This window comes from Cajanus cajan, chromosome 4, assembly GCF_000230855.2.
Source record: "Cajanus cajan strain Asha chromosome 4, NIPB_CcT2T_4, whole genome shotgun sequence".
Taxonomy (NCBI): domain Eukaryota; kingdom Viridiplantae; phylum Streptophyta; class Magnoliopsida; order Fabales; family Fabaceae; genus Cajanus; species Cajanus cajan.
The window spans coordinates 45,911,157-45,926,767 of NC_138520.1; the positions used below are offsets into that span (position 1 = coordinate 45,911,157).

General features: G+C 33.9%; 1 protein-coding gene across 1 annotated transcript in view; it reads left to right on the plus strand.

Annotated features, from left to right (window-relative positions):
- LOC145957318 (uncharacterized) overlaps nt 1–15,267 on the plus strand; it is a 63,149-nt gene extending 47,882 nt beyond the window's left edge. Inside the window, exon 2 of the mRNA XM_083073552.1 lies at nt 15,182–15,267. Within this exon, the coding sequence (XP_082929678.1) occupies nt 15,182–15,267 (86 nt within the window). The remainder of the gene's footprint in view (nt 1–15,181) is intronic.
- Nucleotides 15,268–15,611: the final 344 nt, after the last annotated feature.

Below are 15,611 nucleotides of genomic sequence, written 5' to 3' on the forward strand. Positions count from 1 at the left end.
ATGGTGAATCAATTTCTGATTTCCAAAAAAGGTTTACACACTTGATAAATCACCTTGTTGATCTTGGCAGGAAATTTAAAGAAGAAGAACTAAATTTGAAAGTGCTACAATGCTTGGATAGATTATGGCAAGCTAAGGTTACTGCCATAGAAGAATTAAAGGACTTGACTTCATTGACCCTTGCAACTCTCTTTGGAAAGCTAAGAGAGCATGAGCAAAAATTGCATATTTTTTAGGAAAATGAACAGCAAGACAAAAAGGGCAAAGGAGTGTCTCTACGAGCCTTGAAATCAGTCAAAGGCAAATAAGTATGTGAAGAATCAAGCTCCGAAGATTCTGAGACAGAGAACTTCAACTTGCTGGTGAAGAAGTTCAAAAAATTCCTAAGAAAGAAGAGGAATTCCCCCTACAAGTTCAACAAGAAGGCTAATAAGAAAGAGGAAGCAAGTACATCCTCTTACAATTATTTTGAGTGTGGAAAACCAGGACACATAAAAGCTAAATGTCCAAACCTTTTAAAGAAGCAACAAGAGGAAAAGAAAGTGAAGAAAAATTTCAAAGGAAAAAGAGCCTACATTGCTTGGGAAGACAATGACTCAAGCTAACAAGTGATGAATCTAAATTTGAAGAAAACAATTTATGTTTGATGGCTAGAGCTGATCAAGATATAATAGTAAGTGATTATGATCTTGAATCTAATCTGGATCATGATCAACTTCAAGAAGCTTTCATTCAAATTCATAAAGAGGCTGTGAAATTAGATGCTTTTAAATTCAAAACTTAAAAACAAGCTGTCATGGTATGAAAATGCTTTAATTAGAGTTGAACAAGAGCTTGAAAATTTGAAAAATGAGCATGACAATCTTCAAACTATTTTGAACTTCAATGAAGCTCATTGTGAAACCTCCCCTTCTTCAAAAGTTGATTGTGAAAATTGCAAGGTTTTGGAAAAAGAAAATGTTCATTTGAAAAACACTCTTGCAAAGTTCACAAATGGAAATGCAAATTTGAATATCATTTTGGGAAAGCAAAGACTTGCTTTTTATAGAAGTGGACTTGGTTTTAATCAAAGCATGAACATGCCATTAAAATCAAAGGAAAAAGTTTTTTAGAAAAACCAAATTTTCAGAAAACAGAAAGGCAATTTCATTAAACAAACTACTTGCTATTATTATTGTAAGAAAGGTCATACAATAAGGAATTGCTACTCTAGGAAATATGGTGTTCCAAATGGAGAAATGATTTGGATTAAAAAGAGTCAAAGGTTGAGAACTAACCATCAACGACCCTTCACATGGGTACCTAAATCAATTTTCTGATTTTGTTGTAGGAATGCTTGAGAGCCAAAAGCTTATTATGGTATCTTGATAGTGGCTACTCAAGGCATATGACTGGAAATCCTTCAAAATTCTCAAGTATGAAGTTAAAGAATGAAGGATTTGTTACTTATGGTGACGACAACAAAGGGAAGATGCTTGGTCACGGAAATATTGGTAACTCTTCCTCCTCAACATTGATTGAAAATGTATTGCTTGTTGAAGGGTTGAAACATAACTTGCTTAGTATAAGCCAACTTAGTGACAAAGGTTTTAAAATTGAATTTGATAACACTTGTTGCTTGATATGTGATAAATTGACAAAAAAAATTAGATTCATTGGAAAAATAATTGACAATATATACATGCTAGATTTAGAACACTCAATTGCAATTTCTAACACCAAGTGTTTAATAACCAAAGAGGACAATATTTGGCTTTGGCATAGAAGAGCTGCACATATACACATGGATCACTTATACAAACTTAGTAGAAAGGAGTTAGTGATAGGATTACCTAAACTCAAGTTTAGCAAGGACAAACTATGTGATGCTTGTCAAAAGGGAAAGCAAGTGAAGGCTAGCTTTAAAAGCAAAAATCAGAATTCAACTTCTAGACCTTTACAATTAATTCACATGGATTTGTTTGGTCCTTCAAGAACCATGAGTCTAGGTGGGAATTACTATGGGCTAGTTATTATAGATGACTATTCAAGATTCACTTAGGTTATGTTTCTTGCAAATAAAAGTGAAGCTTTTAATGCTTTTAAGAAATTTGCTAAGCTTGTTCAAAATGAAAAGAACACAAATATCACCTCAATTAGAAGTGATCATGGAGGTGAATTCCAAAACATTATGTTCCAAAAATTCTGTGAGGAGCATAGTATTAATCACAATTTTTCAGCACCTAGGACACCTCAACAAAATGGGGTTGTGGAAAGGAAAAATAGGTCTCTTGAGGAATTAGCTAGGACTATGTTGAATGAGACCAAACTACCTAAATATTTTTGGGCTGATGCAATTAACACAACTTGTCATGTGTTAAATAAGGTACTAATTAGGCCTATTCTAAAGAGAACACCCTATGAGATTTATAATGGAAGGAAGCCTAATATCTCATACTTTAGAGTATTTGGGTGTAAGTGTTTTGTGCTGAATAATGGTAAAGAACAACTTGGAAAATTTGATGCAAAAGCTGATGAAGCAATTTTCTTAGGCTATTCTACATATAGCAAAACCTATAGAGTATATAACAAAAGAATAGTTGAAGAATCAGTTCATGTTGTGTTTGATGAGACTAACAAGCAAGAGACAAAGCAAAATGAAATAGAGGATTTGACTGATTTGCTTGATCAACCACCATTAGAAAGTGAACCTAGTGAAAAGCCTAAAGAGAGTGAATCAATTGAAACCACTAAAAATACAAGTGAACAATTGCCTAAGGAATGGAAAACTTCTAAGGACTTATCAATTGAAAATATAATTGGAAACATTGGTAAAGGAGTGTCAACTAGAAGATCCATAAAAAATATTTATAACACTATGGCTTTTGTTTCACAAGTTGAACCTAAAACAGTAGATGAAGCACTACATGATGAACATTGGTTAATGTCTATGCAAGAGGAACTAAATCAATTTGAAAGAAATGAAGTTTGGGATTTAGTGCCATTACCAAGTGATTATCCAATTATTGGAACCAAATGGGTTTTTAGGAATAAGCTTGATGAATCTGGAATCATTATAAGAAATAAGGCAAGGTTAGTGGCTAAGGGGTATAATCAAGAAGAGGGAATTGATTATGATGAGACTTTTTCCCCTGTAGCAAGGATAGAAGCCATTAGATTACTTCTAGCTTATGCTTCAATAATGAATTTCAAGCTTTACCAAATGGATGTGAAAAGTGCTTTTCTAAATGGTTTAATACAAGAAGTGTATGTGGAGCAACCACCAGGTTTTGTTGATTTTAAGTATCCTAATCATGTGTACAAACTTAAAAAGGCACTCTATGGCTTGAAACAAGCTCCAAGATCATGGTATGATAGGTTGAGCAAATTTTTGATTGAGAATGACTATGTTAGAGGTAAAGTAGATAATACATTGCTTGTGAAGAAGTTTAAAAATGATACAATGTATGTTCAAATCTATGTGGATGAAATTGTTTTTGGATCTACTAATATATCTTTATGCAAAGAATTTGCTAAGACCATGCAAGGTGAATTTGAAATGTCAATGATGGGGGAGCTTACATTTTTCTTGGGGTTGCAAATCAAACAAATGAGTGATGGAATCTTTATAACTCAAAGCAAGTATTGCAATGAACTATTGAAGAAGTTTGGTATGTAAGGGTGTAAGGAGGCTACAACATCAATATCAAACTCATGCAATCTTGACTTGGATGAGAAAGGAATAACTGTTGACAACTCAAAATATAGAGGTATCATTGGATCACTTTTATATTTGACAGCTAGTAGGCTTGATATAATGTTTGTTGTGTGCTTGTGTGCAAGATTTCAAGAAAATCCAAAAGAGTCTCACATGAAATCTGTAAAAAGAATTCTTAAATATCTAAAAGGAACAACTAATGTAGGTTTATGGTATCCAAAAGGAGTCTCACTAAGTCTGATAGGTTATTCGGATTCAGACTATGCTGGGTGTAGACTTGATAGGAAAAGCACAAGTGGTACTTGTCACCTACTTGGAAGTGCACTTGTCTCATGGCATAGTAAAAAGCAAGCATGTGTTGCTTTAAGTACAACTGAGGCTAAATATATAGCCGCTGGAAGTTGTGCACAAATCCTCTGGATGAAATAATAACTAAGATTATGGAACTGAGTTGAAGAAAATTCTGTTGAGATGTGATAACACAAGTGCAATAAATCTAACCAAAAATCCAATTTTGCACTCTAGGACAAAACATATAGAAATACGACATCATTTTTTAAGAGATCATGTTCAGAAGAATGATTGTGTTGTAGAGTTTGTTGAAACAAATAAATAATTAGATGATATATTTACAAAACCTCTACCAAGAGAAAGATTTAATCAATTGAGAATTGAACTAGGAATTATCAATGAGTCTTGTTTGAATTGATTGTGAATGTGCACTTGAGTTTGATTGCTTGATTGAAACTTGGTTGATGTATGTGCAAAACATTGAAATATGATGCATAAAAGAGTGGTTTAAGAGTTGAAATAGATTAGGAATGGTTTAAAAGGTTAGAAATAAGAGAAGTAAAACTTCTCTGGAATAATCGATTATTGTAAGGTTTAATCGATTATTATAAGTGAGCCTAGGAGAATAATCGATTATTTGGTAGAAAATTGATTATCTGAGAGAAGAGGAATTCCAGAAGTCTCTGGAATTATTGATTATTTGGGCAATAATCGATTATCTGGGTAGCAAGAATACATAGGGCCTCTGGAATAATCGATTGTTTGGGCAATAATCGATTATCTAGGCAAGTGAGAGGAAATGACCCTCTAGAATAATCGATTATTCAAAAAATAATCGATTATTTAGTGTAGAAAGGGTTTTTCAAAGGATTTTACTGATACAAATAATTGATTATTTGTATAGATAATCGATTATTTGCGCGATCCTTGGTTTTCCAGACAGTTTTTGAACAATTTTATTCGCGCCAACCCCCAACCTCCCACTTCTCTTCATAACTGACACCTCTCCTCTACTCAATCCGGTGCTAGGGCTTTTAAAACACCTAAACTTCTTATTTTTCAAATACTCATACATTCTCTCAACTCTCACACAAACCCTAACCCCTCTATCACATTTTCTTCATCTTCTTCATCTCCAACAAAGAACCCACCTTTAACCTCAAAATTGTTGGTCCCTACGGTTAGAATCTAGAAGGGGGGGTTGAATAGATTCTTTGTTATTTTTCCTTTTCTTCTTTGCTTTCTAAATCTTTACCAAACAAATCTTGATTTAAAACAAACCTTTAAACATAAAAAGTAATTCAGAGTTATATATGCACAGCTTATCCAACAAGATTTGAATAACAAGATATGTAAAGATTGAATTTATCAATTACCAAGAATCTTTAAAGTTCAGTTTCTGCAGATAATGTTTTTCTTCATACAACATTAATCAAGAAACTTATACAGAATGTAAAGAGTGTAAGAGTTAAGAAAATCATGCACCAAGATATATACTGGTTCAGCCATCCAAAGGCCTACATCCAGTTTCAGATTTAGATACACCTCTAAATCCAGTCAAATCCACTATTGATATTCTTTACAAGCACCCTGCACAAGCAATATCCAATCAATGAATTTAACAAGCAAATCTTGACACCTACAAGATTAACAAACCATTTCTTGACTCCACAAGAAACATATAACCCAAGAATATTGATCCCACAATATCCTACTTGAGAAAAACCTATCTCAAGATTTCTCTTTACACAACTCTTCCAGAGATTCTCTAATCTCAAGAGTTAAAACCATTCAAACAATAAAAGATCAGAAACGAGTACACCTGTTCGTGTAGATATGATCTTCAACAACGTAAACCAGTTTAGAATGAATTTTCTATATGAACTTCATCTTCTTGAATTGATCTTGCACACTTCTTTTTCCAAAAGTTGATTTTCAGCAGATATGTTCTTTCTTTCTTTTTCAGAAAATCTTTTTCTCTTTTGCAGTAATGTGTATTCCAAAAAAAAACTTCTTTCTGTGTGTGAAAATTCTCTTTTTTCTCTTCTTAAAAAAACTTCAGTTTTAATCTTATTTAAAGATAATTTTCATGTGCAAGGAAACAGTTATTTCAGTTATATTCATAACAGAGATAATCTATTACCTGTGATGGTAATCTATTACCACGAGTTAGAATAACTGAACTAATTGTTTCAGCTCCTGTTTTAATCTATTACCTAACATGGTAATCGATTAACACGATGCCAAAATAACACAAAACTCACATTTGGAACAGAGGTAGTCGATTACTTTAAAGAGGTAATCGATTAACACGATCCTTTTTCCTCTTGAAATCATCAGAATCAGTTTGGTAATCTATTACCACACATGGTAATCGATTATTCCAGTATCAATCAGTTTTTCAACATGAGTCAGGTAATCTATTACCAGTTCAGGTAATCTATTCCTTAACTCAGAAAATTTCTGATGTTTTCAAGTTTTCATTTAAAGTCTCAAACACTCAGTAAATTAATACTTCATGTTCTCAACAATGAATGAAATAAGAAAAATGAGTATTATGATATTTTCACCTTCATGTTAATTACTAATTTTTAACACATAACAAACAAACACATACAAGCCTAATCTTTTAAACAATCAATACATTATCCTTTTGACATAGGCTTAAAATAAAAAGCAACATGAGCAAAACATCAAAACTAAAACTTCTAGGGAACATCTTCCAGATGTAGATTCTTCAATCTTCAACAATCTCCCCCTTTTTGGTTTTGATGAGCCAAACTCTTCATGTTGACTTTCACGATCATCATGTTGTTTTGTTTCACTTGTTTGTTTGAAATTTGAACTTGAATTTGAACCTGCATATGTCTAGAACAAAAACTTCCATACAAAGCATTATGCAGTTCTATTTCCATTTCTTTCTTATACAATACATAAACAACCATATAAACATTTAATCAGTTTCTCATGAATTTCTCCCCCTGTTTGGCTTAACCAAACCAAAAAAAACAGAGTAAACAGAGAAATAACATGATACTTATGCAACAGAAACAACAAGCACTTAATAAGACTTTCATCATATAAGCATTAAAAATGTTCAGAAGCATACAAATACTACAACTATTACAAACTTTAAGTCTGAAATATAAATCAAAGTATTTATGCAGAACAAATTAAAATGCAGTGCCTAAAATGTAATGCATAACTAAAGTTCTTCAGGGTAGGGTATGTTCATCGCATCCAGTCGTTCAGATATAGATTCAAAACAAGCCTTCAGCTCTTGATAATCTCTTCTCTGAGTTTCTCTGATGTCATCTAGCTTTGCCAGAACAGATAGCTCAAAAGTAGAAAGAGGCTTGGGCTCTTCAGCACCTTCCTCTTCTTCAGTTTGAACTTCAGGTTGAGACGGCTCTGTAGTCTCAGCAGTAGGAACATCTTCCTTTGTTATCCAACCAGCATCTGTTTTCACTAGCTTCATCATTTTCAGAGCTCTATCCTTGATATCATGAACATCTCTGGTGGCCTCTTTTGCTTCACCAGTTAAGGGAACTTTATAGAACACCAATACCTTGCTTATGAACACAGCATATGGACACTTGCAGTCCATTAACCTCCTTGTCTTTAGCATTATGTCTTCTACCACATATACCCAATCAACTTGAATGTTGTTCTTAAAAGCTGCGAGCAGTGCCATATCTTCTTCACTGATTTGTGCGTGATTGCTCCCCCTTGCTGCCAGAATCCAGACAATTACATAATGTAGGAGTCTATCTTCCATTCGTAGACCTCCAGCATTATATGTAATTTTCCTCTTTTCTTTTCTTTTGTATTCTTTATTAGCCTCCCAGGCTGAAACATCCCTCAGCATACTCATAAAAAACGTATCTTTATCTATTGAGAAATTTTTCATCTTTAATTCATTGAAGGTAGGTTTAATACCATTTCTGGTTAATCCACCAATCTTCAAAAATACATCAGCAGATAGAGTAACTTTTATTCCTTTAACTTCTGAAACCAAAGCACCATTTTCATCTTTTCCCAAATTTGAGTAAAAGACCCTAACAAGATCAGGGTAGTACAGTCCACTTAACCCAACAAATTTGCTAACTCCTTGACTAGATAACAGAGTAGGAAATGTAAAACCTTGCTCTATAAGCCAAGACGAGTAGAGTACCTTTGGAGCCACAATGTCTTTGCAAGCAAAAGACTCATTGAAAGTTTCCTCTTGAGACTTCCTTGTGAACCACGAATGAGAATATTCTTCTTCAGGTTCTGGACGAGAGGACTCTTGTTTCTTCTTTTTAGATGTACCTTGACCTTGAGTAGTAGGACGAGGGTAATCTCTGTTGGCTATGTGCTTTACACGCTTTCCTTTGCCAAGACTTTCCATGAATGGGGCTTAGGGTTAGGTTTTGAAATAGATTTTGAGATAGAAAAGGGAACCAGGGGTTTCGTTCGTTTTAGTTTGAAGTAAAAATGGAGAGAGTTTTGAATTAATTTGAATTCGAAACAGATTTAAAGAGGGTTTTTGAGTACAAAAAAAACAGGGGTTCGCGTCAGGTAATCGATTAACCCAGTTGGTAATCGATTATCTCGCAACTGAAACAGGGTAATTATGCAAGTGAGTGAGTGGTAATCGATTGACCCGATAGGTAATCGATTATCACAGTGAAATGTGTGCAGATACAGGGCATACTGTGTTTTGTGTGATTTCCTATTATGAGTGCACATACATCAAGTTTAAACCTATAAGTGCTTAGCAATTTCATGCATATTCACACAATCATACTTTAATTATGAGATTTAGGATAGATTGGACTCACTAATGATACCAAGATTGGTTCTTAGCTTGAAAAATCTTTCCTTTGGTAGAGGCTTTGTAAAGATGTCAGCAAGTTGATCTTCTGACATTATGAATTTGATGTCACAGTCTCCTTTCTCTACATGATCTCTGATAAAGTGATGTCTAACTTCAATGTGCTTAGTTCTTGAGTGTAGAATAGGATTCCTTGAAATGTTAATTGCACTTGTGTTGTCACACTTCAGTGGTATGTGATCAATCTTCAAACCAAAGTCTTGAAGTTGATGTTTAAACCAAATTGACTGAGCACAGCAGCTTCCAGCAGCTATATACTCAGCTTCAGCAGTTGAGAGTGCTACACAAGCTTGTTTCTTGCTCTGCCACGATATGAGACATTCTCCAAACGTGTGGCACGTTCCACTTGTACTTTTCCTATCCAATTTACAACCAGCAAAATCGGAGTCAGAGTAACCAGTTAAAGATGGAGAAGTACCTTTAGGATACCACAATCCAACATTGATTGTGCCTTTCAAATACTTCAGTATTTTCTTTACAGCCTTCAGATGTGATTCCTTTGGTTTTGATTGGAATCTAGCACATACACATACACTGTACATGATGTCAGGTCTGCTAGCTGTTAGATACAGAAGAGATCCAATGATCCCTCTATACATTGATTCTTCAACATCTTTTCCTGCAATATCACTATCTAGATAACAATTAGTAGACATAGGAGTATTTGATATCTTACAATTCTCCATATCAAATTTCTTTAACAGTTCTTTGCTATATTTAGTTTGATGTAGAAAAATTCCATTTTCCATTTGTTTGACTTGTAGTCCTAGGAAGAAGCTTAATTCTCCCATCATAGACATATCAAACTCCTTCTGCATATTGGAAACAAATTCTCCACAAAGAGATTGGTTAGTAGATCCAAATATTATATCATCAACATAAATCTGAATCAGCAGAATATCTTTTGATTTTCTCTTTATGAAAAGAGTTTTATCAACATTACCTCTTTGAAAGTCATGAGTTAGTAGAAACTTACTCAGCCTTTCATACCATTTCCTTGGAGCTTGTTTCAGTCCATACAAAGCTTTCTTGAGCTTGTAAACATGCTTAGGTAATTTGCAGTCAACAAAACCAGGTGGTTGATCTACATAAACTTCTTCATCAATTAAACCATTTAAAAATGCACTTTTCACATCCATTTGATATAGTTTGAAATCAAACACACAAGCAAATGCAAGTAAAAGCCTAACAGCTTCTAATCTAGCAACTGGAGCATATGTTTCACCAAAGTCTATACCTTCCTGTTGATTGTATCCTTTGGCTACTAATCTAGCTTTATTTTTAACTATTACACCTTCTTCATTTAGTTTGTTTCTGAAAACCCATTTTGTACCAATGACATTCATATTCTTATTGAAAGGAACTAAAATCCAAACATCATTTCTTTTGAATTGATTCAGTTCATCATGCATGGCCATTATCCAGAATTCATCTTTTAATGCATGTTCCACACATAATGGTTCAATTTGAGAAACAAATGCCATATCATCACTTAGAAGATTAAAAGAGTGTCTAGTAGAAACTCCCTTATTTATATCTCCAAGAATGTTATCCAGAGATAGATCTTTGGGTTTCCTCCATTCTTTGGGTAGTGATGTGTCTTCAGATGGTGTTTTCTGCTGTAGTTCCAGTTTTTCTTCTTCTTGTGTAATACTGTCACCTATCTCATCTTCATCATTAAGAGATTTTCCTTTTTCAAGGATGTTAGTTTCATCAAAAGTAACATGTATAGATTCTTCAACAGATAAGGTACTTTTGTTAAAGACTCTATATGCTTTGCTAATTGCAGAATATCCAATAAAAACTCCTTCATCAGCCTTAGCATCAAATTTTCCAAGAGTGTCTTTTCCATTATTCAGAACAAAACACTTACAGCCAAACACTTTAAAATGTGAAATGTCAGGCTTTCTTCCTTTGTAAAGCTCATATGGTGTTTTCTTTAAAATAGGTCTAATCAAGATTCTATTTAGAACATAGCATGCAGTGTTTACTGCATCAGCCCAAAAGTATTTTGGTAAACCATTTTCATTTAACATGGCTCTTGCTAGCTCTATTAGAGATCTATTTTTCCTCTCTACAACTCCATTTTGTTGAGGAGTTCTAGGGACAGAAAAATTGTGATTAATACCATTTTCTTCACAAAAAGTTTGAAAAGATTCATTTTGAAATTTACCACCATGATCACTTCGCAAAGATTTAATTTTCAAGTCCTTTTCATTCTGAATTCTTTTTGAAATGATTCTAAAGGCTTTAAAAGCATTGTCTTTATGGGATATAAATGCAACCCATGTGAATCTGGAGTAGTCATCAATGAGAACTAAAGCATAAGTGTTTCCACCTAGACTTTTGGTTCTTGATGGTCCAAAGAGATCCATGTGCAAAAGTTCCAGCGGTCTAGAGGTTGACATAACTTTCTTTGATTTAAAAGAAGCTCTAGTCTGCTTTCCCTTTTGACATGCATCACAAAGTCCTTGTTTAGAGAACTTGATCTTTGGAAGACCACTAACAAGATCTTTAGATGCAAGTCTATTTAACTGATCTGCATTTATATGTGCAATGCGTCTATGCCATAACCATGTTACATTATCATGTGATGTGAGACAAGAATTGGATGATGAATGCTCTAAGTCTAAGATGTATATGTTATTGACTCTTTTTCCTATAAGCAGGACTTCATTTGATTCCTTATCACAAACCATACAGCATTGATTATTAAAAGAGATATTGTAATTTTTGTCACAAAGCTGGCTAATACTAAGCAGGTTATATTTGAGACCTTCTACATACAGGACATTTTCAATGAGAGTATTGGAATTGTTACCAACACTGCCTGAGCCTAGTATTCTGCCTTTGTTGTTATCTCCATATGTTACAGATCCTCCTTCTTTTTCCTGTAATGAGATAAATTTGCTTTTATCTCCTGTCATGTGTCTTGAGCAGCCGCTGTCTAAGTACCACATTGATTGCTTTGCTCTCAAGCACACCTGCAGCACAAGTTATTCAATTTGATTTTGGTACCCAATGGATCTTGGGTCCTGGAGAATCAGTGTGTACATAATCTAATTTCTTAATCCATTTATATTTTCCACTAGGAATGCCAAATTTCCTTATCATGCATCTGTAGTAGTTATGACCAGATTTCATACAATAGTTACATGAGTGGGAATTAATGGATTTCATAACATTAACATTCTGTTTTTCTTTATCCTTTGCTTTTAATGCAGCATACAATGTTTCACAGTTCTCACATGGTGACTTTAGTTTAGAGATATCTGAAAGTAGTTTCCTGTTATCATTCTCTAAATCAGAAATTTTATCTCTCATGTGTGTCATTTTCTTTTTGTAAACATTATTTGATTTTTCTAATTTCTTTGCTTCAGCATACAGTTCAGCAAATGCATTTTGCAATTCATCATACGAGTCAATAGATGAGTCAGAATCATATACCTCATAATCTGAATTATGTTTGGTCATGAGACAGAGATTTGCTTCCTGATCCTCATCACTATCACTTGAAGTTGTTGAGGCATTCTCTTCCCATGCTATGTATGCTTTCTTTTTCTTTGATCTGAACTTTTGTTTCGTCTCCTCATTCTTTTTCAGGCTTGGACAGTCAGCTCTCATGTGTCCAGCTTTTCCACATTCAAAACATTTGAACTTTGGAGATGAGTTTTCATTCTTCTTGAAGGATTTCTTCTGACTGGAGAATCTCTTATTGTTGTTCTTCCTTCTCATGAATTTTCTGAAATTCTTCACCATTAGATTTAATTCTTCTTGTTCAGAACTTTCATTGCTGCTATCCTCTTCATCACTTGAGGATTCTTTTACCTTTAAGGCCAGACCTTTTGCCTTTTTATCTTTTTGTTCTTCATCAGCAATCCTTGACAGATCCATCTCATATTCTCTTAGCTTTCCAAATAACTCAGCACTTGTCATCTGAGCTAAGTTCTTTGACTCTGTAATTGCTGTGACAGTTGGTTGCCATCTTCTGTTTAGTGACTTCAGGATTTTGACATTTACTTCTTCTTCCACGAAGTCTTTCCCTAATCCTTTTAGGTGATTTATTATGTGAATGAACCTCTTTTGCATATCCATGACAGTTTCACCTTGATTCATTCTGAAGGTTTCATATTCCTGAATGAGTGTGTTCTTTCTAGCTCTTCTCACTTCTGGAGTTCCTTCATGTGTTACTTGGATTAAATCCCAAGCTTCCTTTGCTGTAGAACAAGCTGAAATTCTAAAAAATTCATCAGAATTTAGTGCAGAATGTATGATATTTAAAGCTTTTGCATCATTCTCTGCTCTTCTAATTTCACTTTGATCCCAGCTATCATATGGTTTCTCAATTTCTTTTCCTCCCTCTATCTTAGTGGGTATTTTGTAATCTGTGATTACAGCCTGCCAAATATTTCTATGAACAGATTCCATGAAAATTTTCATTCTAACTTTCCAAAAGGGATAGTTATCTCCACAAAACAATGGGGGTCTGTTTATAGAAGCACCTTCAGCAAACGGTAATTGATTACCAGCCATCTAACCTTTCTAAAGATCTAGTCTTGAATGTTTTACAAGATACAGCTCTGGTACCAATTGTTGGTCCCTACGGTTAGAATCTAGAAGGGGGGGTTGAATAGATTCTTTGTTATTTTTCCTTTTCTTCTTTGCTTTCTAAATCTTTACCAAACAAATCTTGATTTAAAACAAACCTTTAAACATAAAAAGTAATTCAGAGTTATATATGCACAGCTTATCCAACAAGATTTGAATAACAAGATATGTAAAGATTGAATTTATCAATTACCAAGAATCTTTAAAGTTCAGTTTCTGCAGATAATGTTTTTCTTCATACAACATTAATCAAGAAACTTATACAGAATGTAAAGAGTGTAAGAGTTAAGAAAATCATGCACCAAGATATATACTGGTTCAGCCATCCAAAGGCCTACATCCAGTTTCAGATTTAGATACACCTCTAAATCCAGTCAAATCCACTATTGATATTCTTTACAAGCACCCTGCACAAGCAATATCCAATCAATGAATTTAACAAGCAAATCTTGACACCTACAAGATTAACAAACCATTTCTTGACTCCACAAGAAACATATAACCCAAGAATATTGATCCCACAATATCCTACTTGAGAAAAACCTATCTCAAGATTTCTCTTTACACAACTCTTCCAGAGATTCTCTAATCTCAAGAGTTAAAACCATTCAAACAATAAAAGATCAGAAACGAGTACACCTGTTCGTGTAGATATGATCTTCAACAACGTAAACCAGTTTAGAATGAATTTTCTATATGAACTTCATCTTCTTGAATTGATCTTGCACACTTCTTTTTCCAAAAGTTGATTTTCAGCAGATATGTTCTTTCTTTCTTTTTCAGAAAATCTTTTTCTCTTTTGTAGTAATGTGTATTCCAAAAAAAAAACTTCTTTCTGTGTGTGAAAATTCTCTTTTTTCTCTTCTTAAAAAAACTTCAGTTTTAATCTTATTTAAAGATAATTTTCATGTGCAAGGAAACAGTTATTTCAGTTATATTCATAACAGAGATAATCTATTACCTGTGATGGTAATCTATTACCACGAGTTAGAATAACTGAACTAATTGTTTCAGCTCCTGTTTTAATCTATTACCTAACATGGTAATCGATTAACACGATGCCAAAATAACACAAAACTCACATTTGGAACAGAGGTAGTCGATTACTTTAAAGAGGTAATCGATTAACACGATCCTTTTTCCTCTTGAAATCATCAGAATCAGTTTGGTAATCTATTACCACACATGGTAATCGATTATTCCAGTATCAATCAGTTTTTCAACATGAGTCAGGTAATCTATTACCAGTTCAGGTAATCTATTCCTTAACTCAGAAAATTTCTGATGTTTTCAAGTTTTCATTTAAAGTCTCAAACACTCAGTAAATTAATACTTCATGTTCTCAACAATGAATGAAATAAGAAAAATGAGTATTATGATATTTTCACCTTCATGTTAATTACTAATTTTTAACACATAACAAACAAACACATACAAGCCTAATCTTTTAAACAATCAATACATTATCCTTTTGACATAGGCTTAAAATAAAAAGCAACATGAGCAAAACATCAAAACTAAAACTTCTAGGGAACATCTTCCAGATGTAGATTCTTCAATCTTCAACAAAAATGGCCTCATCTTCAAAGAGACCCAAGAAGCTTGAATTCATGGGAGTAAAAGACCTCTACCCACAGGAGCTGAGCAACTAATCTCCAAGTGGTTTGCTGACCAAAAGACCCAAGACTACTATTTTGAGTGGTATGCAGGTAGGAGAATCATTTCTCCGAAGACTTTGAAGTTGGAATGGTTCAAGAATGAGGGTTTTAGTTTTCCTCCTCTCTTGGAGCATTAGGAAGTTGGAAAGTTCTTAGAGTTAGAAGGACCGTATTACCCTAAGCGTATTAGGCTATTCTTGTGTTTTGCCTCAAGCAATGAAGGGATAATGCAATCTGTGGTGAATGATTGTATTTGGAAAGCTAGGAGGAAGGAGGATGGTCCAATACCATATGATTTGTTGCTATCTAGGATTTTTGAAAAAGCTGGTGTGGATCTTAAAGGGGAGAAAAAGATAATTCTCCATGCCTCGAACAAAATTGAAAAATCTTCTATGCACCATATGGGGATGCTGAAACAAGAAGATAAATGGGTTTTCAAAGGTGATGTTCCTCCAACACCTGAACCGACAACAGATGAAGA